Raw genomic sequence first — 23,511 nt, forward strand, 5'->3', positions numbered from 1 at the left:
GACTATTATTAGCTTCCAGAACATTTCCAACCCTTTATTGCTGTTTTAGTCTTTGTGTAATTCATAGAGTGAGAAATTTAAAGTAATTACTGCTTTACATATTGAGATGTTAAAAGCTGACCCGGATTAGAGGAGTACTTTTACACAGTTGGAGTCTTCTGAGCTGTTAAAGATCAGCATTACAGAAAAGATAACAAAAGAAACCCTCAGTGTTTATTTTTCACCAGTTTTACAGAAATCAATAACTTCTATTTCAATCACTCCAAAAGCTATGCTCTCGAAAGACTGGAGTTCATTCAGAAATATACTATTTTCCCTGTAAACAACAATTTGTTCATAAAAGGTTTATGACAAACTGACATTAATATTACTTATCCAGAAATGTACAGAACTGATTTTTTCCTACTCTAGCCATGATCTTCAGCCTTAACCTCCAGATGAAAGGAATGGGGAGTACCACAGAGAATTGCTTTGTGGATTACTTCCATTCTGAGAGGACTGTGAGAAACAGACACCTGAGATACAGAGCAGTGAATTCCCTTGGTGTTTCTGAAGGGTCTGACAGTCACATATAACCATTTGAGGCATCCATGAAGAAAAGTTGCAAATCTCTGCACTTGAGCTTTTACAAAAACTTTACCTCTTTTCAACATTTTATCTGCTTTTAAAGTTACAGAGAGAAACAAATCACCTATAAAGTACACATGCCAAACTGTCTACATAACTGAGAAATTCAATTACAAAACTGAAAACGCTTTGTTGGAATGACTGTGAGCTCACAGGTCTTTGATCTACAGACAATCTCAAGTCTCACCAAATCTGATGGTGATTAAATATTTCCTTTGAAGATAAGCTGAGTGAAAGGAGCAATTAAATTTTTCTTCATGTATTTCATGCACCTGCAAGTGCAAGTGGAAGTGACAACTGAAAACCATGAAGAAATTAGACAGAAATTAAACCTTGCAGGTTAAGGGGTCTTCTAGATGTTGGCCAAAAAAAAAAAAATCCAGAAATAAATGGTAAAACCACTTATTCTATAGTCACTGAAAAGATATTCGCTATATTCACTGAAATAGATTCACTATATTCACTCTTCTATATTCACCTAGACATATTCACTGATATATATTCACCACATATAACTTATTCTATAGTCACTGAATTCACTGAATATAGTGAATATTTACACTGAAATATTCACTATATTCTATTCACAGGGAATGGAAAAAGGCTAATGAACTTGCTAGAGGAGCCCAAAGACTGCAGAAGAAGCATGATGGAAATATGACAGCATAAAATAGATGCATTTTAGAGGTTTCCGGCTTAAATCATAATATCCCTTGTGGTGAATAAAGCAAAGACTCATTGATTTTTAATTTTTTTCCAACATCTATCTGTTTACTACCACTGCCCTAAAGAAACAGGGGTTAAACAAGGGTTCTCCATGGGTTTTCAGATTCTTTGGCTTCTTATGGAACCTGAAGGCAATGCCACCAGTCTAGGCAGGTCACAAGAGCTCTGCTGTGAGGCACTATTCCCATGAAAGACAACAAAATAAAGAGCCTGAGAGCTCAAAATACTCCCAGGAGACCGAGAAAATTGAGAGGGCACCAACCTGCTGCAAGAGCTCAGCAGCACATCAGCTGAGCAGCAGCCAAGCACACACACCTGTTCAGCAAGAGGGATATTAGGAAGGTCTTCACACACTATCTTCAGCTACTTCACCTGGACAGGAAAATGTGCAGAAGCACACATCCTCTTATGGGCTGAGAGAGACACTTTTGAAGTCTGCTGGACCTCTGAATGACTCATGCCTCAATAACATCTATTTCTAGGATTGGACAAAGAGGTAGAAAACCCTTCTAAATAATTGAGGGCCGTCCTTTAGTTACAAAAGCACTGTATCCCATGCAGATTTAGAGAATTGACACAGTTTTGATTGCACCTGTTCACCTAACTTGTGATTAAGAAAAAAACCTAACATGTAAAAAATTCAATCATTACTCAGGTGGCTATAAATATGCATTATGAACATTTACCTTTTAAGAATTTAAAAATTCAAACAACTGCACCAAAATACTGGTAAGAGAGAAGGAACTTGTGGGGGAAGGCAAAAATAGCCACACATGCTTGCTGAAGGGAAATAAAGGCTAAATTCTCACTTATACAGAAGTCCCTTCATACAACCCTGGAAGGATAAAGAGGCTTTCAAGCAGATGTAAATTACACTCAGGCTGCCTTTAAAGCCCCATTTTCACTCAGACTAGTTTAAAGCTACTTTGATGCCAATTAGAGTCCAACCTGAATTGTTTATGTGGCACTAGTGCAGAGCTGAGAGTACAGCTGATAGTTAGGAGTGAAAGTATTCATACCCTAATGTTGAACTTTTGCTGCAAGATCGTTTAACTCAGATTTACAAAAGGAAAAGATGGTAAAAAAAATATACTTCCTTTGTAAATAGTTCATAACCCCAAAGAACTGTCACAGATAAGCTAAGCACCATCTGGCTCACATCATCACTTTTTTGCCTTCCTTTTCCCTTCCACCATTTTTATTTTTAAACCAAGGCAACAATTTATGTCATTCTCAGGAGTGATACAGTGAAAGAAAATGTCTGTGATGAAGTGAGAACACAAGGCAAGGAAGACTTTGGCTGACTAATGCAGTAATTTTATCAATAGAGTGGCATTACCTTGGCAGAAGGTAAAATAATTAAGCAGAGGTGTATTTTTAATTTAAAAATAAATAGGAGAGCAATAAAGAAGCATTGTGGGCAACACTGTTCATCTTCTCTGGCTTTGTGAACCATTCCCATCACAGGCACTCTTAGCACACTTCCTGCAGGTTTTTGCCACTGCAACACTGGCTGCAGTGCCTTTGCCTGGCAACATCTAAGTAACCCTTCCTCAAAAAGCTAGGACTTCACAGGAGGACTACATCATCCAAAATTCAGTTCAAGAATATTTTTTCTAGCCAAGTTCTTCAGTGGGTGAAGTGATTGCCACTCTTATCTGATTATGAGCAAGCTCCATCAGAAAATAAAAAACAGAAGCATAGCAGGTTGCAAGGTTACCCAGAGCTTCTGCTTGAAAACAAGCACTCTGATTCAGACAACATATTCCTCCCTCAAACTTCCTCCATAGGGGAAAAGGATAGGCAGTGGACATAATGAAATAAATGTTTTTCTGTTCTCATCTGTTACTTATTCAGATGCCCACATCTGCCAGACATCTCTCCTCAGATGCCTGCTGACCCCTCAGACTGCTTGGATATGATAAGAGGTGGGATGTAGGCACCACCTTTTAAAGGTTTTATCCAGAAAGGACCTCCCTCAGCCCTAGACATGTGCTTTCACAGAATGCCTTCTCTTGCCAGGGGGACCCTGGGTCTGCACCAATACCAGCCTCTGCTGAGCTGCGAAGCAAATGAACCAACCCAGAGCAGATCCCCAAGGCATCATTGGCCCAGCCACAGACACTTTCAAAACACTATCCAGGAGGGCTTTCTTCTCAAAGTGGCTGATTAATCAAAATAAATACCTGCAGTCGGGAGCCTCCCTCCAACCCCTCCCATACTCTCTTTAATTTGCACAGAGAAAGCATTCCAAGACAGCTCAATTTGTTGCTGGGTAAACAGCTGCAGCATCACCATTAACAATACAGCATCTCCTCTCTCTCTTTCGAAGGCCTCTGGTGTACAAAATAGCCATTTATTTATTTATCTTTATTTTTTTAATTCTACCAGCACCGAGATGCTTGGATTCATCTGCAGCACCCTGCTCATCCTTTTCATCAGTGTGGCAGACTGCTTCAAAACTCTGGAGGAGAACATCCCTTTTCAGACTGTGACTATCAAGATTAGTGGAGAGTGGCTCCAGAAAGAAGAAAGGAGGCCAAGAGAGTGAAGTCTGCCTTCCCACAGGCCACATGGGCAACAGGAAATCCCATTTCTCAGAGGTTCCAGGAAGTGTTATTCCTTCCTGTGCTATTTTCTGGGACTCCTGCAATCATCTTCCTCCTTGCATGCATTTAGATTTCCTCTCTTTAATGGAGCTGGAGCAAATACCAGAGTTTACAGGGCATTCTGCCTCCAAGCCAGGAGCAGACACTGCATAGCAAAGCATTTTCCTGTATGGGATGGAGCTACCACTGCCTTCCATGCACACACTTCATCAGTCCATTCCTTATCTATTCAGAAGGATATCCAGAGTTACACCTCCCACCTCAAACTTTCAGTCTGAACCCATGCCAAGCAAACCCTATGGAAATTTGTTTCTAATCGAGACGAATTTAGAAGTCACCATTATAAACTCATTTTACTTCTAATGCACTCTTGGCCCTACACAAATCCCTCCTAGGTGTAGGATATCCAGGCATGGATATCGCATGGAGTGACTCCATGGCATGAACCCATCATCTGGCAGAATCTGAAAGACATTTGAGTGTTGCTATTTGTCTTTTGAAGCAGAAAACCCATCCTTTATCTTAATCTCTTGTATAATATTATTACTTTGTAATAACTGTCTTCAAAATTGCTCCATTGAATGCATTTCCCTCTTGTCTGAATTTCTCAGTTGTACCCTATTCCCCCATGAATTTTGGATCTATTACACACAAAGTGCCCAAAACCACAAACACTAAATCACAGAAATTATGCTGATGCAGCAAAACCATGTGTCTGCTGTAAGAAAACTAGGCAGAAAGCCCAATCTCATTGGTTTATAGAGAAATGAGTAGGAGAGCAGTGACATAAATATTTGAAACCTCTTGTCTTCTGATCAGAATGCAACTCAGGTGTGTGAGGATTAAGCTCTGGTTGACTGCTACTTGAGGTGCATTAGTATAGCTACTTAAAACTGAATAATTCCATCAAAGGCAAGGTTCCTCTGTTTGAAGTCAGGCACAAAATTATTGAGCAGCATCAGTTCCAAGTTGAATAACACACCGATGAATAACCAAGTTGAATAACACACCAATGTCCCTACACCATTGCCAGCAACACTCAAGAATTTGCTGGGGTTTTTTTCAGAATACTTGAAATGGAAATAGAACTCATTGTACTCTTTTTAAGGACATTTCCTTCAATTGCTCATGTGATAATGAAGAATCAGCCCAAACGTACAAGGTAAACAAAGAAGTGTAGAGAAAACCTAACTTTGGCCAGATAAAAGTACAGATATGAATATTTAATGTAGATTTCTGCAGGGTGGCTGTAAATAGGGCATGATCCAGTGTGCACACAAAATACAGTGCAGCTCTGAAAGGTGCTGGGTGAATGAAGGGTTTGGCAAAACTCAACCATTCACCTAACGATAACCAGAAAACAAGTGTGCACTGGATAACCAGGCAATGACTGTGTAGTGGCAGCATGATCCATTAGAAGTCTGCATTCCCATCACACTATTGTACTTGTTCCATAAACAATGGATGCATTAACCTCCAAAAGTGTCAGACCTCCTGGGTATATCACCAGGACTTTTTATACAGCAAAAATATAGCAGGTGATGCCCTTCACTAAAGGATGACTTGCCTGGCCCTCCATCATGACATCTACCATGTCTGCTGTGGGCCTGACACTCGACCATTGTTGAGTCTCATTTAAGCCCAAAACCCAAAGAAAACCATTGACTTCCAAGGCTGCAGCTGCACCAGGGCGTACCTGACCGACCAGGCCCTTCTTCAGAGTCATCACTTCCCTGTCTAAACTGGTATGCTTTAGGATTTACCTGGCTTGTATCATTTTGTCAATCAGAGAATTTGAGGGTAAGGGGCTTTGTCTACTCCTTCTGCTAATTTAAAAAAAAAAAGAAAAAAAAAAAAAAACAACTAAAAAGCTGACGGATTTCACTCTTCAGTTATCTATTTCCTAGCTACCTGTGCCAAGAACAAAGACACAAACCTTAAGAAGTTGTGGCTATTTTTTCTTTTGAAATTTGAGATCTTCTAGCAGTGCTCTTTCCCTTTCTGTACCCATTAAAATGTCTCTGTTTTGTAACTGATAAAGGTGCCTCTAACACGTGTCCCCAACAAGGAGCATTGTCTGCAGTTACAATTGGTCAATAGATGCCCAGTCCCAGACAGATGGTGCTTTATCTTCACCCTCTTGTCAAGACAGCATAATGCATTCTCCTGTCAGGGATTAATGGAAGTGCCACTCACATTAGATGCTAATTCTGGTACAAGTCTGTTAGATGTTACAGTTACTCCTTCCCACTAGTGTTTGTGACAGTCTGTCCACACTAGAGCAGAAGCAGGACATCCAGGAACTAAGGGGAGGAGCACAATGGAAAAATCTATGCAGAATGCAACCTTGTGGTCAATAGGAAAGGGTAATTTAAAAAGCAAGAGGATGATAATAATAAAAAACACACAGAAAAACAGCAGAAGAAAAAGTGACAACTGAATATTAAAGCAGAAAAAACACAGATCAGGAACCAAGAGGGAGGTTAAAACAAAAAATCCGACACAACAGAAAAAGAGCCTTTTCTCAGTAACGATCAACATATCACATCATCAGAAAATCAGCACTAGAATGGTGTCCATAATGGGGAATAGCAGCTGTAATACAGGGCAGAATGTAGGTATAGTGAAGGTACATTATTCTCTTCTGTTGGATCTTCCCTCACTGTGTAGGCCAACGCATTATTGCCTTATAAAAAAAAAAAAGTAAATGTTTAACATATTGAATAGGTACGCAGTTGAGTAGTGATTATTAATGAACAGATGAGTCTCAAACTGATTTCAAGATACATACTCCAAGAACAATATGCCAGGAGACATCTGCATAAACACTATAAAAGACAGGTAATTCAGAGATAAGTTTTCAGCTCTCTCATGGACCCTCTTTTTTGTTTAGAGAAGAGATTTGATATGTAAGTCTAATTTGAGATGCCTCCACACATGCAGCCTCAGTGGACTGACAACCTTCTAGAGTCTAAGGAGCTTATGCTGCAGCACTTTTATCACATTTTCCTTTTTGTATTGTGCCCGTTTACCATGGTCTGTAGCTGGCAGAGTGGGGTAGAGGAAATCCAAGTATTGGACCCTTCTTTCTGAAAAGTCACTGGAGAATGGGAAATATTTCGTGCTTGAGAGAAGCTCCTACATATTTATAGGGATGACAAACCTAGTTAGAAACTCCATGGTCACAAAATTTCTAATAACTGGCACTATCATGTCACTAATTGGTCAATGCCTTTCACTCTGCATTTCAGAAGAGGTTGCTTATGAGAGAAAGGGAAGAAAGGCAAGGAAGAAGAGGCTATTCAGAGATGTTGATCAAACCTGAAAAGTCAAACCATGGCAGCAGATGGTAGATGGCAAACAGGAAGGTTTTGTCAAAAACTCAAATAGTATAAAAATAGTGGAAAGAAGAGAAGCATTCTGACAGCATGAAATATTAACCTTTAAAGATGCACAAGGAAATGCATATACACCGTCTGTTGCTCCATTAATAGATAAAGATGGAGCAATAGAGTAAATGCAAGGGAAATGCAATAGCAAGAGCAGCCCATAACAAGTTTATGCACTGAGATGCAGCTTGAATCCAGGTCCTGAAATAGTGTATTAGACCTTAATGATTTCAAATCCCTTCTGAGAGTTGGAGACATGAGGTACACTGCTAACTTCTCACAGTCCTGTACTGCATATTAGAAACTGTGGTCATGGTAAAAAGCAGATAAACTATTAAACAGGAAAACACCATCTGGTTCACAAAATCAATGAGCTGTAAATAAAAAAAAATCTAATAGGGTACACCAGGAAATTAAACCTGTATATTTCTGCCAGTCTCATATTTTTATTTGTCATAGGATCTGCTGCTACCAGACACTAGGAATGGAATAGATGGGCCAGATATATCATTGCATGTTTGTTCATTTTTATGTCTTTGTTTATAACTTTTGTTGCTGAGAAAGGACTCACCAAGGAGATGGAAGAAGTTTATTAATTACAATGTTTGACATCCATTATAGGACTGAAAACCTTGTCTGGAGCCAAGGACAATGTAGGTTGATACCTAACTAGTCACTCCACACTCCAAGTGAACATAGTTCAGTGACACACTTCGAGGCTCAGACCTCCTTCACCTCCATTTGCAACAGTCCTTGCTATTCCCATGTGGACCTTCCTTGAGTAGTGCTTATGGTATTGGACAGAAAATGTTCTGATTGTGTGACTGCATACAAATTGGATGCCAGAAGAACATAGATATTTCTTTATTGGACCAAAAGTGTTTTCCCAGTTCAGAGCCACAGGATGAACTTTTTCTCTCAGTCTCCTTTTTTTTGTTCCTCATTCCTTATGCAACTCTGGCAATGCAATTACCATCCCTTCACAGTATATCTCTGCATTTCAGTACCAATGTAGCCATATATTGATATAGTGCAGATGGACTTAAGTTTGACACATCATTAAAGCAGCTGGTCACCACAAACTCCCTCTTTAGCCCATAGGGAAAGATCAGATCCTTCAAGTGTCCCTCACAGCAAGCATACTGCTATAACCTTCAGCTCCTGCTACTCAAGCCATGAGATTTTTCCATGTAGAAGAGCCCAGCTAAATTCCCTACTGTCCTACTAAACTGACTTTACTGGCAACCCAAGATAATGTGTGCCCAAGCCTTTAAAACACAATGCATTCCCTCTCAGTGATAAAGATGCTGCCCTATGAGAGTCATAAAAGATGTGTTTATCTTTACAAAAAACATGTATTCTCCTTTAAGCCACATGTTTTCTACAGGTGAAGCTCTACACAGTTGGATGAATAAACTGTAAACTCTTGCAATAGTTCCATTTGATTAAGCAAGATTCATTTTACAAATAACTCAACAACTTATGTCAGTCCCAATTAAACTAACCAAATGATCAAGCACTTAATGTCTAGGGGTGAACAAAGTTTCATCAACATCAAGGTTTCATTTTTATAAAAAAACATTTTTCTCCACCACAACTGTGTTAAAACAGAGCTTACTCACTAGTCTTTGGTCTCATTTTTAATATGCTGTTAGTATCTATAAAACAGATCTTACCTTGATCTTCTGAAGAAACCGGTGACCTGGAATAAAACAACAAAATCCAGTCAATCTTGGGTAAAAGGAAGGTCATTAATAAAGTTCAGTCTCAGTCTAGGGAATGGGATATATACAATTTGAAATTTTTAGTCTTTATTCCTTAGAAGAGAGGTTTGAAAAGCATCTGACAAAAAAAAAAAAAAACAGAGCTGAACAGGTCATCTAGCAGCAGATTTCTGCAGGTCAGAGTGACCATATGGAGGCATCTCTGTGAGGACTGATGCAAAGACTGTCTGTAGATGCTTGGCAGAAACTCACCTGCTACTGCCACTGCCAGGAGAAAACCTCACAACAACGGGTGGTCAAGGAAATTACATCTTGGTAGGAACTCACACTCATTACAGTGGCCATTTTTTTTTCCATAAATCAATGTAGTGGTCAGCATAAAAAAGTAGTCATAACTAATAGGAACTGATGCCATCTTCACAAAAGTAACACAACAGATAAAAAAAAAAAAAAGTCTGGACAGATGTAAGTACAGAAAAAAGCAACATACCAGCAGTTACCAGTTTTTGTGTTATATCCTATAACACAAAAGTTATAGGATATCCTAGCCAGTGGATTAGGAGTTTGATAATACCCCAAGAGAGGGAAGGGGTACAAAACACAAGTGACCTCACTGTGTCCCTGACAAAGAGAAGAACCCCAGCGAATTCCAGGGATTTGTGTTACAGTTCCCCCATCACTAAAGATCACATCCTGATGGTTTTGGTCACCACCTAGAACAAAGGAACACCTCCATTTTCCCCTTTGCTGCAGTACTGTGGCTTAGCAAAACTGAGGCTAAGCATGGAGCTGAATCTGGGATGTACCTTCATTGCTCAGACCAGACTGACAGCACACAGTCCAGAGGACTGGACCATTCCTCAGCACTTCCCCAGCACAGATATCAGTTGCATACACAGCCTTCCCACCCAATGAGTTTGTTCCTGCAGCAAGTGAAGCAACCCATATTTCCTTTTAAAGATATCTAATTTCACAACAATGTACAAAAAATAACAAATTAGAAAAGATTTAAAAATGTTAGTGTTGCCAGCAAACAGATCAAAGCCAGCATATGAAAAGCAGCCGCAGAGGGGTGAAGGGAAAAGAAGGAACAAAGGGGAAAAGAGCACATGTATATTTAACTGAGTCAGCAGGGGCTGAGGGCTGGAGGGGGAAAGAAGTGAAGGAACACTGGGTTAGAGGAATAAAGAAGCTGAGGAAGAAGCCATAATCTCATTTCATAACAGGGGCTTGAAAATGAAGGTTGAGGGATTATAGAACATCAGAAGCAGATATGCAAATATGAAGATGCAAACAGGAAAAAATGAAAGAAAAGAAGGAAGCTTTCCTGCCAAAGTATGTAAATTTTTTTTTTTTTTTTTGCTGTAAAATAGAGAGAGATTTGCAAATTAAGAGAAGAAAGAGAGCACAGCTGGAGCAATGGTCACTGTGAAAGGGAAAAAAAGTTGATTGCCTAATTAGGATTCTGGCTGCACAAGAAGCCAATGTGTCTGTATGGATCAGAATTAATTAATCCTCTACTCCCATTAAAGGCTCTGATTGCTGCTGAACATCCTAAGCATGCATCCTGCTCTGCTGCAGCCAGGCCAGCTCTGCCTTCACCCTTCATCCATGTATGTGGAAACACAGCAGGAATGCAGGTAACCCAAAGGATTTAGCAGGCACCACTAGAACTGTCCTGCTTTGACCAGTCAATTACAGACTTTTGTCCTTAGCTCCTAGCAGAACCCCTTCTGAACATCAAAACCCACTGCATTTTCTACAAGGCTAAACAAATCAGAATGGGTCATATCAAGAGATTAAAGTTTTTTAGATACTTGAAAATATTTTTACGCACAAGAGTCATGTAAGATTCCTTGGCTCACATGTTTTGACTCTCCACCCATTGCTAATGTAGTATTGCACTGCATCAGCAGAATTTATTCCTTTGTTTTGTTTCTTAATTGCCCAGTTTCATCACCTTTCAGTTCTTTATTTGAAACAATAAAATAAACAATACAGATTATCCTATAACTTGGCTCTTCTTTATGCTTGGTTAAACAGATGTCATTAGTTCCTTAAAGCATCAACAACAGAAGAGATGTTATTACAATACCAATGCTTTCTCAATTAAAACATTGATTGAAGAGGAGGATGAAAAATATGTTTATTCATATTTTGTGTGCCTAAAATTATTATATATTTTTCAAGATATTATTGCCTTTTTGTTTTGTTGCACATCTCAAATACAATGTTTGTAAGAAATTTAACATTACTACTAATGCTGCTATCAGTGGTTTTATTTGAAAGGATCCATCAAGTAACTGTGTAGCCTGGTATCCAGAGAAAATAAGGTTTAGATAACCTTATTTATATCAGTTTCATCAGGTTTATATCAGTATCTTGATGTATACATGTGCACCTTTCTGTCTCACCCTGATAAACTCTGAGCTTGTTGGCTCATTTCCTCCCTTGTTAATTGACAGAGAGGCAATTGCTGCTTTCACACAGCAGGAAACAAAATAGCATAAGCTCAACTTTTCTGATGTAGCAGCAAAGCCACAAAGGAAGGTTTTGAATATCCCAGCCACAGGAAAAGCCTCAATGTGATCTTCCATCACTGGAGATACCAAAGGTTCAACCACAATAAACTGGGCTTCCTTTGTTCCACTACTGACATGAAGTATTTTGGCAAAGAGCAGAGAGGACTTTCAGCATCCTCCTACGATTCCAGGCCATAGAATTTAGCAAGGGGGAGGGAGGCTTTCCTAACTGCTAAAGTCCTCTCCTAACTACACCAAGGGGAGTCTTGTTTGTGGCTATGATGGAAGGAAGTGAAGATGCAAAAACCTCCACACTAAAGAGAATTGGGCATTTTGTGCACTGACTCGTCCACCCCATGCTTATGGCAGGCTCCAAGGGAGGAAGGAGAGAAAGGCTAATGACCTGCTCTAAACCACATCCACTCACTCCACAGCCACAGGGGGCTTTCCTGACAGGAAAAAAAGCTCCAGTAGATGCTCATATTTCCGGTCACACATCTTTCTCTCAGGTCTGTAAGAAGTGTGAGAGACATGCTGTGGCAGCACTGGTCACCAGACAGGTGTTCCAAGAAGGGAGGATTCTCATCTGCTAACATCCACACAGGAACCATCTGTCTAGTGCCTGTCAGCTACCCTCCCAGTATGATCCTGGCTATGTGTTTTACTGTCATAAAGAAGCAAGTTATCATCTTCACAGCCTCCATGCCTTAAAAAAAAATTAGAGAAAAGTCAGAGATGCTTCAGGAAAACTAATATACTGTCAAGGTCTGTGGTTTCACCTGGGTCAAAACACTTTGCCAAATGACATCTTGGAGAGATTTTCATTTGGTTAAACAAAACAGAAAAAATCTTCAGGAAAAGGTTCAGGCACTGCAATATCCTGTTCTTGGCCATTTCAGAATGGAATAACTTTTTTCTTTATATATATATATATATATATATATATATACACACACACACACACACATCAACTGGCTTTTTCTTCTGGTTTTATCTTAGTGTAAAATTAATTTGTAGAAAGAAAGGGTCACCATCTCCCAAAGAGAGTAAAGGCAGGCCAGATTATCTGTGACTGACTACATTTCCAGAGTCATGAGATTTAACTGTCTCTTCTACCAACAGTGATATTTATTTTCCCATGCATAAATGAAACTTGGGAGCCTGATTTCACTTATTTTCACCAAAGGCTTTAATCTGACCTTCCTCCTGCTCTGGTTTTACAAACAGCTATTGTAGCAGATAGTTTGAGTGAAGACATATTTCTGTGATAGGAAAGAGGATCAGAAGGAAGGAGCAGGAAAAGCAGGTTGTCAAAAAAAGGTCTTAACACCTCTGTTTGCTTTCCATGCTGTTCATAGCCCTCCTTTCTTACAGGTCCTGCAGCAGTGTTCTCCTGTTGCAGAGTGGCAAACTCAGTCCAGAGGGATAACAGAACTTGCAAGCCTCAGCCTGCAAGGGGAGGCTGTGCCAGGTCTGTTCCACCACCCCTTGTGCAAGAAAAGCAATATCCTTTGGGCTTAATGCAAAATCCTCAAGCATCTTCCAGAAATCAAGGTACACATCCTTAGAAATGCATAAAAAAGACGTAAAAGTGGTGTAAAAAAAACCCTGATCATACATACACAAGATGCATCCAGCAAATTGGAATACTTACAATACTGAAGGTGTGAGACCTGCCCACCTGAAACCACAACAGGCCTCCAAGTTCACTGTCTGATCCAGAGCTCACTCTTGCAGGGTTTGGATGAATTGCTGCAGAAATCTAATCCTCAGTATAGACAAGGCAACCTTCAGTATCATACAAGCCTCTCTCAAAGAGCCAAACAGCCAGAGCTGTTTCCAAGTGCACATTCCAATGTGCAAGCACTAGGTTTGCTCAGCACTAGATGAGTGGAAGCAGGAATATTCATTTCTAAGGAGGGAAGTACAGGGAATGTCACAATTTTGAGCCTAGTCAACTGAGACTTAGGAACCTAGAGATGTACAGCCAGAGTCCAGGAGATGAATTCTAGCAAAATTTCAACCAAAGAGTACATTATTCATGAAGACAAAAGCCTTTGGAGAAACTAAGTTGGAGCTGATGTAAAGCAGCTATTTTAATCAATAAACCTGTAGCAGAAACCATCTGCAGCAGGCCTATTTAAAACCAGCCATTTAATATTTAAAGGCCAAATAACAATCTCTATGCAGCAATTCTACTGGGGTTTATGACCATTCCACTTTTTTCCTGCTTAAGGAATGTATTTCTGCCAACTTTTTAATTCAGTCTGACAACAGCTGCCTGCGATGAGGGGAGAGCAAGAGCTGTCAAATTAAACCCATTCCTTCTCATTTTGCAAGTGCATCTCTTCAGAATCAAAAGTGGCATCCCTGTTGGGATTTATTCACATATCCTCTGATTGCAAATGAAGAAAATTTTTAGCACTTCAAGAATTTTTAAAATATAGGGGAGGAAACCCTCGCACGCAGCAATTTGTATCAATACTGTAACTGTGAGTGCCCTGCAGTCCCAGCTGCAAACAGTACATCATTTTACTGGTAGAAAGGCAGAATTGCTTGCTTTCCTGGTCCCTGACCAGATAATGCTCAGTCTGGACATCACCATTTTCTCCCATGGCACTTGATGAAAAATAAAAGTCAAAGAATTTCTGAGTTAGCAAGTTCAGCAAAGGCAAATGCAAAGTCCTGCACTTCAGGAGGACTAAACCCATGGAACAAGGCAGGGAGTCTAACACCTGAGAAGCTTTTCAGAAAGGATGCCTGATGTACAAGTTGACCATCTGTCAGCAGAGTTCCCTGCGATGGAAAGGGCCAAAGACACACTGAACTGTATTTGCTAGAGCAGAGCCATAAAGTAGATTAAAATGATTTTTGACCCTCTAGTCCATGCTTGTTGAGACCTGAGAACAGGGCAGACATTCACAAGTTGGACTGAGTTCCAGAAAGGGCTGCAGAGATGCTGTGGGCATAGGATGACAGGCTATGGAAGCAGAGTTCATTCAGTAAGAGAAGAAGGTTTGGACCAAATCTAATTGCTGTCTTCAACTACTTAACGGGAAAGGATAGAGAAAGCAGAGTCTGCATGAAGAAAGAAGCAACAGTCACAAACTGGCACATGGCAAATTCAGATGGGATGTTAAGGAAAAAAAATTCTACCATGTGGATGATCAAAGAGAAGAACAGTCTGTGTAAAGAGATTGTTGAATCTCCAATTTTGCAGATATTTAAAACTCATCTGGAAAAGGCTCTGAACTTCATATAGCTGGATCTATCCTGAAGATTTGTATGAGGTGACCTCCAGAGATTTTCCCAACTCAAGTTCTTTGCAATTCTTTAAGTCTCCCTACAAAGCTTTCTGGGTTTACTACCTCATTTTTCCTGCCATTCTTTCCTCTCAAATACTTCTCATAGACAATGACCATACTGCCTCACACACATGGGAAAATGCTGACCAGCAAGACCCCTGAATCTGAGAAATTCCATTCAAATTATTTATCTGTTTGCAGAAATCTCTCTGGACATGTGCTGTAACCTCCAACAACCATCTAGAGACAAACACTAGAGATATTATCCTTTCTTAATCCTGCTAAAGGACAAGCTCAGTATTCCTTCTAGCACCTCTGTAACTTCTGATGCCTCAGGTTTTAGCTTTTATGTTTTTCAGATTCTGTGATGCTTTAGAGTGTACTTCTGAGCTTCATACTAAGGAATGGTAAGCTGTCTTCACAGAGTAGGGAGACAAAACAATTCCTTTGCTAGCTTGGGACCAAGGACAACCAACCCAAATCTCAGGCCCAAGAACATAAACAGTGTGGATTGAAGAGAGAAAAACAAGAAGGATGGGACTCCATAACCTAAAGGTGTAATTGGACAATTAACTCCAAGATGCAACTGGAGCAGAACTTACAGAAATGTGAGACTCGGTGACCGTCGTCCATTTTCTGTGACCATTTTGGGTTCATCTTGGGTGTAACCCTGGCTGGGCTCTTGTGCTGCCCAAGATGTACCTATTGATGCACCCCAGTAAATACCTAGTTTATTTTTTAGCTCTGTCTAATCTCTGTTCTAGGTCAGCCTTCACAAGGCATCATTTCCTTCAGCAGCCTCCATCGCCACCTGCACAGCAGTCACTGCCTCAGGCTGCTCACATGCAGTCCAACACACAGGAAAGTAACTGGTGCTTCTTATGGAAACCAGGGTGGCTCAGATGTGCTCCATGCTGGGTCTCAGGCATGTCAGTGTCCCCTGTATTGTCACAAGTCTGTTTGCACTACTGCTTAACTTTTTATCTCTAACTTTTCCTCTGTCCACTGTGGAATGTTTTAATAAGACTTGTTAAGACCACAATGCAGCTATACCTGAAGCTGTACTGACACCCAGAGGAGTTGTCTGGGAATTGCTGCTTAAAAAGGGACTAGAAGATTTTATTGCAAAATCAGATATAAACCCAAACATGACCGTCAATAATTTTTTAAAAGGAGAAGAAGGATAGAGAAATGTTCTATGAAATTCATCTTGGATAAGATAGTTCCACCTCAAAACACGACCTGAGCAAGCTGGCTTGGTATTTACTTGAAAAAGAAGGTATTTCCAAATGAGCAGCAAGATCACTGTAGGATAATCACAGTTTGTTTGGATTCAGTTTTTTGTTTTGTCTTTTTATAAATACTTGGCCTTTTTTTCTCTTATCATCACATGGCACTAAAATATCTCAGAGGAATGCAAGAGAATTATTTTGAAGAGGGTTCTGTCCCAGATTCTTTGAAATGCTCTTCTACCATTTCCAGACTGTAATTAAATCTTCAAAATCCTCCCTGACCTATAGAAGGGGAAATCTAAGGACACCATGTAATGCTTTAGTGAAACAACAACCTGGATATCAAGGGATTGGATATTGTTTGACACAGGTCACTGTTAAGAAGATCTGGAACAGGAGCTAAAGTGGCTACATTTATGCACTGCCTCAGCATTCTACATGAGAATAAAAGCACATTATTAGTTAACAAAACGTCTGGCTTTCCCTCAACAACAAATCAGTGCACTTTTACTTCTTCCAGGAAAAGATTCAAGCAGAGGTCACTTTGTTAAGACTTCAAATTTAATTAACCCAGAGAAAGAAATTATTTTGCTAAGCACAGTGTCATGACAGCTCCATTTTAAGCACCTCAGGTATAACCTGGTTCATAAAACACATCTTCATTTGGCCCTCAGGCTAGATGGAGGTGAAGTGCATCAGCTGCTTGGTGTCTTGAGATACTACCCAAACAATTTTAGGCCACTTGGGGTGTCTAAATAATCCAGAAGCTAGCCTAAATGGTGTGGTTTTTATGACAATGCAAACCAGTCACTTTTGAGAAACAGCACTTAGCTCCTGAAACATACGAATCCCTCATAAACAGTTTCTTGCAATTATGTTAAAAAAATAAGTGGCCTGATTTTCACAAGTGCTAAGCACTAGAAAATCCTCACTTTCCTGCCATCTTTTAAAAAATAATCTAAAAATTAAAAAATCAACATAGTTAATATGCATAACATAGAGATCCTAGGCAGAGTAGAACTGCTGAGCTGCTTACACTCCTGCTACAGACTAATTGATGGAGAAAAAACTTCTATTGGGAGTTTCAGATATGGCTTTTGTGCTGCACTTTTAGATGCCTGGCACAGAAACAGGAATCTAAGAGTCAGGGTTACACTGGCCCCAAGCCATCTCTGGCTCTCTGATTTCAGCTCTTGGCACAATTTATCCAGGTCCATCTGTCCTTGCTTGCCCATGGGCATCTGCACTGCCAGAACCTCAGCAAGGCCCTCTGTTATGGCCCTGCTCCCCATGTATTTCCCTTCCATGCACACACCTCTGTGCCAGCACTGCTAAACACTCTGTCTCAGCTACCAAGACAAAGTTGTGGGGTTTAGTGGGCCTTTCCTAGTGCAAAGGAGCAGCAGGAAAGCAGGGACAAATTGAATGTTTTTAAGCTTTCAGAAGTTTCTCTGCTCACCCAAGTCCTTTGGCAGGCATCTTAAAGAGGCGCTGTACCTCCTACACCCTGACATACAAGCCCAGAGCCAGGGGACTCAGGCACTCACACTAGACATGGAACAGAAAGGGCAGCTCCCTGCAGAGCAGCCAGGACAAGACACACAGCCTGGGAAGCAATGAACTTTCCAAGCAGCCCCAGTGAAAAAAACTCACTTTTTGTTCTATGAGTCAAGTGAAGGCTCATGTCAGAATATCGTCCCCAGCCTCACCCAAACAAGTAATTTCTGCAGGTCTAAAATACTCCATTGCAAACCTCAAAAGATGACCTCTTTTTACACAGCTATCCTTTGTCTTTAGCTTTTTGTCACATGGCATTTTTGACATTTCCGAGTTTTCAGACACAGCAGAAATACAAACATGAAGACATCTGAAGAATTATAGAAAGGTTTGGCTTTTGTGAGTTTAACACAGGCAACTCAGGTGAAGCGGTACTTCTGTGTGATAGTTTAGAGCAGTTATTTTACCAAACTACATGTCTATTCTCTTTGAAAGCCTGTTAAACCAGAACTTAGGGATATGAACAGGAATAGAAATGTAGTCTGAATGCATATAATGAGATGTCCAGGTGTGAAAGCTTGAACACAGTATGTAGCCCAATGTGTGTGTAACACATGCACAGGGCTGTGTTTCTTACCCAGGCTCTGAAGCTCTCTAGTTTTGGCTTTGATAAGACAGCTTGGTACTGAGTGAAAACACATTAAGAACCAGTCTCCTCTCCAAGCAGATGGCAGCTCCTTATGGCAGGGACAGAGCACATGGACACAAGCTTGCTATTCCTGTGCAATGCTCAGAAAGATAGGACTGGGAGGTTTATGGATTGGTTTTTGTTGTTTTGGTTGGTTTTTTTTCTTACTTCAACCTCACAAATGAGTAAGAGGTATACATAAATACAGACATACATATCTAAAACTACAACTTTTCCAACCTTGATTGGCTTTTAAGCCTGCCATGCTGGAGAATATTTGACCTATATTTATAACAGTGCTTAAAGTATACTCAGAAGAATATATCTTTCTGTCAATCATCCTTTATCATCCCCATAAACCCATCCATCCCCTTTTCCAGTGCCTTTAATGTCATTTGGGACCATAGGTCTGTTGTTTCCAGTCCAGAAAGCTAGAGAGAGGGATATTCACATTCTACAGTGGCATTGTCAGGTCCACTATTGCTCTATTACACTATTGTCAGGTCCACCCTGCTCCTGCAAGGTACAGTTAGCACATGTCCAGTGCTTGCAGGGAAAGAAGTAGGCCCTAAAAATTAAATTTTCAAGTGTAATTTTCTTTCACCCAGAAAAAAAAGAAAACAAGATTATGAGAAGATTTCCTCTTGATATATTTCTGCCTTCTTTGCTGTAAAGCTGTTTTACTTCTCAGAGAAGTTTCTGCTTTGCAAACCAAGGATGAAAGTAGGCAAGCAAGGATGGAAGCAACAGGGAAAAGGAACAGAGTTTTTTTTAAAAAAGAGAAAAGAGACTCTACTGCTTCAGTCCTGGCTATCAGCCAGAGAGTGGAAAGCAGATTAATAACTCCTATGGTAAACCACTTAAAGGAAACCAAGGTACCCAGCTATCTCTACTTTGCCAATATAATTCTTTTATCCTTTAAATGCACTCCAAAATAAAAACTTACATTCCATGTGGAAAACTTGGCTTTGCCCCTTTGTCTACTGGAAATATTCAGAAGGTATTTTCAAGCTAAGTTGGTAGTTGACTTTTTAACATTCAGGTAAGATGATTCCTTTGTCAAGTACAAGTGCATTCTGTTGCTTGAAGTTGCCCCAGGGAGAGGAGGAGAGCTGGACTGCTTGCATTTCCCTCTTGGAAAGTGGGATGCCAGTCAAGAAGCAAGATCTCTCTAAAGAAGCCAATTTGTAGTCTCATCGTGTGTGGGAGTGTTTTGCATGTCACTGTCTGTCAAAATAATTTGCCAGCAGGGTGAATTTCCTCAGCTGTGCATTAGGTGTTGAGATGCCACAAAAGTCATTAAGAGGGGGCAGCTTGGTGAGAAAAGAGGATGCCAAAATCCCACCCAATCTGGGGAGCTTAATGCTGAATGATAAGATGTATTGGTAAGAAGTACTGAGGAGAAAAAGAACACTGTACAGGACACAGTATAGGATGTGCTCTGTTTCTGCCATCTATTGAAGGGGCAGATGAATTCACCCACCTCAGTTGTGCCCACTTTAGTAAAACCCCTTTGCCTCACAACAGCAGAGGCTGGAGACTTCATTCTTGAAGAAAACACACACTTTCTGCATTGCATTCACATATACAAATAAGGTTATAGACATGCAAATGTAAAACAATTTCTGATTTCTTCTTTTTCCAATTATGGTTAACAAGTGCAGAAGCAAAATCCATGTCTCAAAGCTCAGTATTACTGTGCTGGGGTTGTCAAGATGACATGTAAGTACCAATTACTAATGATTGTTGCAGAAAATTCTAAGAAGTAAAAGCCATGAATTTTCTACAGCCCAGTTCTCTGTAGATAAGGCCAGACTTGACAGTAGTGACAAAAATTCTACTAATCAAAACAGAGAAAAGATGATTAAATAAGGTTTTGCCTGTATGCAATCACTTAAAGGTAACACCAAAAGTTGCTGAAAGTTTGTTCCGAATAGCTTCCGGAACCATCTGATTCTCACTGTTTGCAAAGGTCCCTCAGGTGCAGTGCATCCCATCACCACAAGGCCATGGCTCATCCCCTGACCTAGCGGGGCTCGTGTGTGGCACCACTTTCCTTTGTCCTGCTTTTGTGCCTTCAGACACCAGAACTAAATGCCAGGATCTTTCCATGCCCAGAACCATCCCTGAGATGGTACCACTCCAGCTGAAATAGCACAAAGCCTCTTGAATCCTGAGTTGAGAGCATCTGTTCTCATCTTTTACCCACTCAGAATAAACCAAGACCATATCTCATGCAGGAGAGTCTTTGTAAAGGTATTTCTGTATGAGCATTCCTCTCCATTCTCACTCTTTTTAGCACTGTTTTCCTCTCCCACCTCTGCCTTTCTTCTACAGTTGAGCCAAGGTGTGTCTGCTAATCGGACATGGCCGGGAGTCCCTGAAGAATTCTTGCATTTTTCCCCATGGAAAATCTCCCAAAACAATGAACATAGATAAGAACTTGATTTGTATAGAGAAATCATATTCACAGAAGCTTAAAATACATGACATTGTTTATCACATCTATGCACTAGACTAAAAAAATTAACAGGTGCCATCCTTGTCAAAGAATTCTGCATAAGTGGGGGGTAAGGGAAGATTTATAGAGGAACTGAAGAAAGGTTTGCCTAACGGTGGATAAATTGTAGCATTTATGTAGGATGTGTATAAAATTTTGAGTATTTGACTGCATCATGCTGACAAATAGCAAAAGCTTTAAAAATACAGGATCAGACCCCACACCAAAATGCATTACTTTTTTCATGCCCATTCTCACATAGAGAACTTGTTTTCCCTCCAAACAATTTCTTATTCCTTTGCTGTATTCTTATAATTTATTTTTCTTTGCTTTCTTTGAAATTCTTTTCCCATTTAACCCATGTTTACCTCCTTCTGAATAATTCCAAGTCCTCTTTACAACACTTTCCCCCTTCTTTGGGTCTACATCTTCCTTTCCAGTGACAACCCCAACTTTTTTACATCGCTTTCCTAGCAAGAGGCAGAATTGCTTAAGGCAAATCTCTCCACTTTTAGGTAGTGAGAGAGATGTTTTACAAGCTATTTGTAAGAGTATCCAAGACAACAGAAGAGAAAGAAAAGGGAGAGTTGAGCAAAAAACAGGTACTTCATTCTGTTATATTCAAGTTCTGTTATATGGACTACACAGGAGTGTACAGTAAAGGTAACGGTGATTTACACCTTCACTAAAATAAGATTTGTTTGAAAGCAATTAGTACTCAGAGCCTCATCTGCAAAATACAAAGCAATTCTTACAGGTGTACAAATACCTGATTAAGACATGCACACTTCACTCTTGCAGTGTCATTTTATGAATGCAACTTGAACTAAATCTGAACCTGAAAATTAATTCAGATTTTGCTATCAAAAGCACCAGGGTAGACAACTCTGCCTATTAAGGAGCTGATGCTGAGTTTTCCAATACAATATTTTTCGGGCAAACCCTTGGATTTCTCAAGTCCTTACCAACCTTTGAAATTTTAAAGATTCACTGTCACCAGGCAGCCTGCCTAGCATGTTCTGAATCATCTCTTTATAGTTTCTAAAATTCCACTAAATGAGCATTCTTTCTCCTTTCTACATGCAAATTTCTATCCCTGATGCTCTTCTCATCTTGTAATATACAAAGATTTATCTTTAAAAAGTACCCCGAACCACCTTGTAACATCTGCGTTGTCACACTGATTTCCTGGGCAATGATCAGATTCTTGTGGCTAAATGAAACACTTGGAATTTAGCCTTTTTCTTCCTCCCTTTTAGAATCTTGGTTATTATAGCTTCATAAAGCAATGCTGGGATGATATTACTAGCTAATTAATGTCTATTTAGTATTAATAAACATTAATTAATGTTTATTTAATGGGCTGCAGCCATTCTCCAGCACCTACAGGTGATTTTCTCTTCCTCTCCCTCACAAGACCAGATGGCATCCTGGCCAACCTTCATCCACCCTTCACAAGCCATGCACTTGATTCAGAAAATGCAGCCAGCAGCTTGGGAAGCACATTACCATCACAGCTGGACAGATGCTAGGAAAGTGCTGGTTACTGCCCCAAATGGTGGGAAAATTAATGACTTCAATTAAAAGATATAGATTAAACCTCTACCAAGATATAGTCACCTTTTCATCTCTGTATGCTGTTGGGGTTTTTATTTTATCGAATTTTCCAGCTCTCATCATATAACAGGGTGACAAATAACTAAGAGAAATATATGGCCAAAAACAAACACACAGCAGGCTGTGAGGTCTTCTGCATCTCACTGCACCATTTAATCATAGGATGAAAACACTCATGTACAAAGGAAGGGTCCAATTTCCTGTATCAGTGCAGTCAGACCAGAATATTTATCTTTTTTGAAGATCAAGCACCTCTAGTCCTAGTAAATTGTCTTCCCAACGTGGGGTTTTTTATACAGCGTTCACACTAATTGATGTTCCTATTAAACTATAATCTGCCCCAGCTTGTGGTTACTGCATCAAGACACTGTTTCATGTCCTCTCCAATCCATCACAGATCAAAAAGCCATCAAATAAGGAACAAAATATGAAATACTATTAGCCAACAGCTACCTGAAAATAACATGAAGTTAAATAAAATAAAAGCCTAATGTTTCTCTTAGAAAGACCACTGCCTCAAAACAATTATATTCACACTATGCTTTAATCAAACAAACTTGTGATCAATAGCAACACCTAACATCATAGTTATTTTTGGATCATGTATTCCATTCTCTGCTTTCATTTATTGAAATAATATAAGGGATCATTCAACTTTGAATTTTTAGCTACATTCCTCACTTGTCAGAAATAATTACTTCATTTTAAAGAAGTTTTACATGTGTGTGCATATATATATACATCTATGAATATATATATATATATATGTATGTGTGTGTGTGTGTATGTGTGTATATAGTGATGACAGATACACTCTAAGATACACTCTAAGTATCCTGAAGATATTTTGTGACCAGCTCTGCTCATACCCTGTTTAGGAGAAAAAATGACCACTGAGAAAGCACTCCCAGTGAGTCAGCTATGGCACTTTCTCTCACACCTAGTCCCCTGTCATTTGCCCTAGGCTATAGGATAATGCATTTTGAGCTATACAATATTTCTGACTAGATAAAATCATTGGATGTTGATGACTCTTAGAAGATCCACGATCTTCTAAGAGACCTCTGAGAGCTCT

At 39.8% G+C, this 23,511-nt stretch overlaps 1 protein-coding gene across 5 annotated transcripts in view; it reads right to left on the minus strand.

Annotated features, from left to right (window-relative positions):
* DGKI (diacylglycerol kinase iota) overlaps positions 1-23,511 on the minus strand; it is a 196,215-nt gene that overhangs the window by 19,559 nt on the left and 153,145 nt on the right. For all 5 annotated transcript variants that reach the window (XM_030263299.4, XM_072923536.1, XM_072923537.1 and 2 more), the window contains one exon: positions 9,028-9,053. In XM_030263299.4, the coding sequence (XP_030119159.4) occupies positions 9,028-9,053 (26 nt within the window). The remainder of the gene's footprint in view (positions 1-9,027; positions 9,054-23,511) is intronic.

The sequence above is a fragment of the Taeniopygia guttata genome, chromosome 1A (genome assembly GCF_048771995.1).
Source record: "Taeniopygia guttata chromosome 1A, bTaeGut7.mat, whole genome shotgun sequence".
Taxonomy (NCBI): Eukaryota; Metazoa; Chordata; class Aves; order Passeriformes; family Estrildidae; genus Taeniopygia; species Taeniopygia guttata.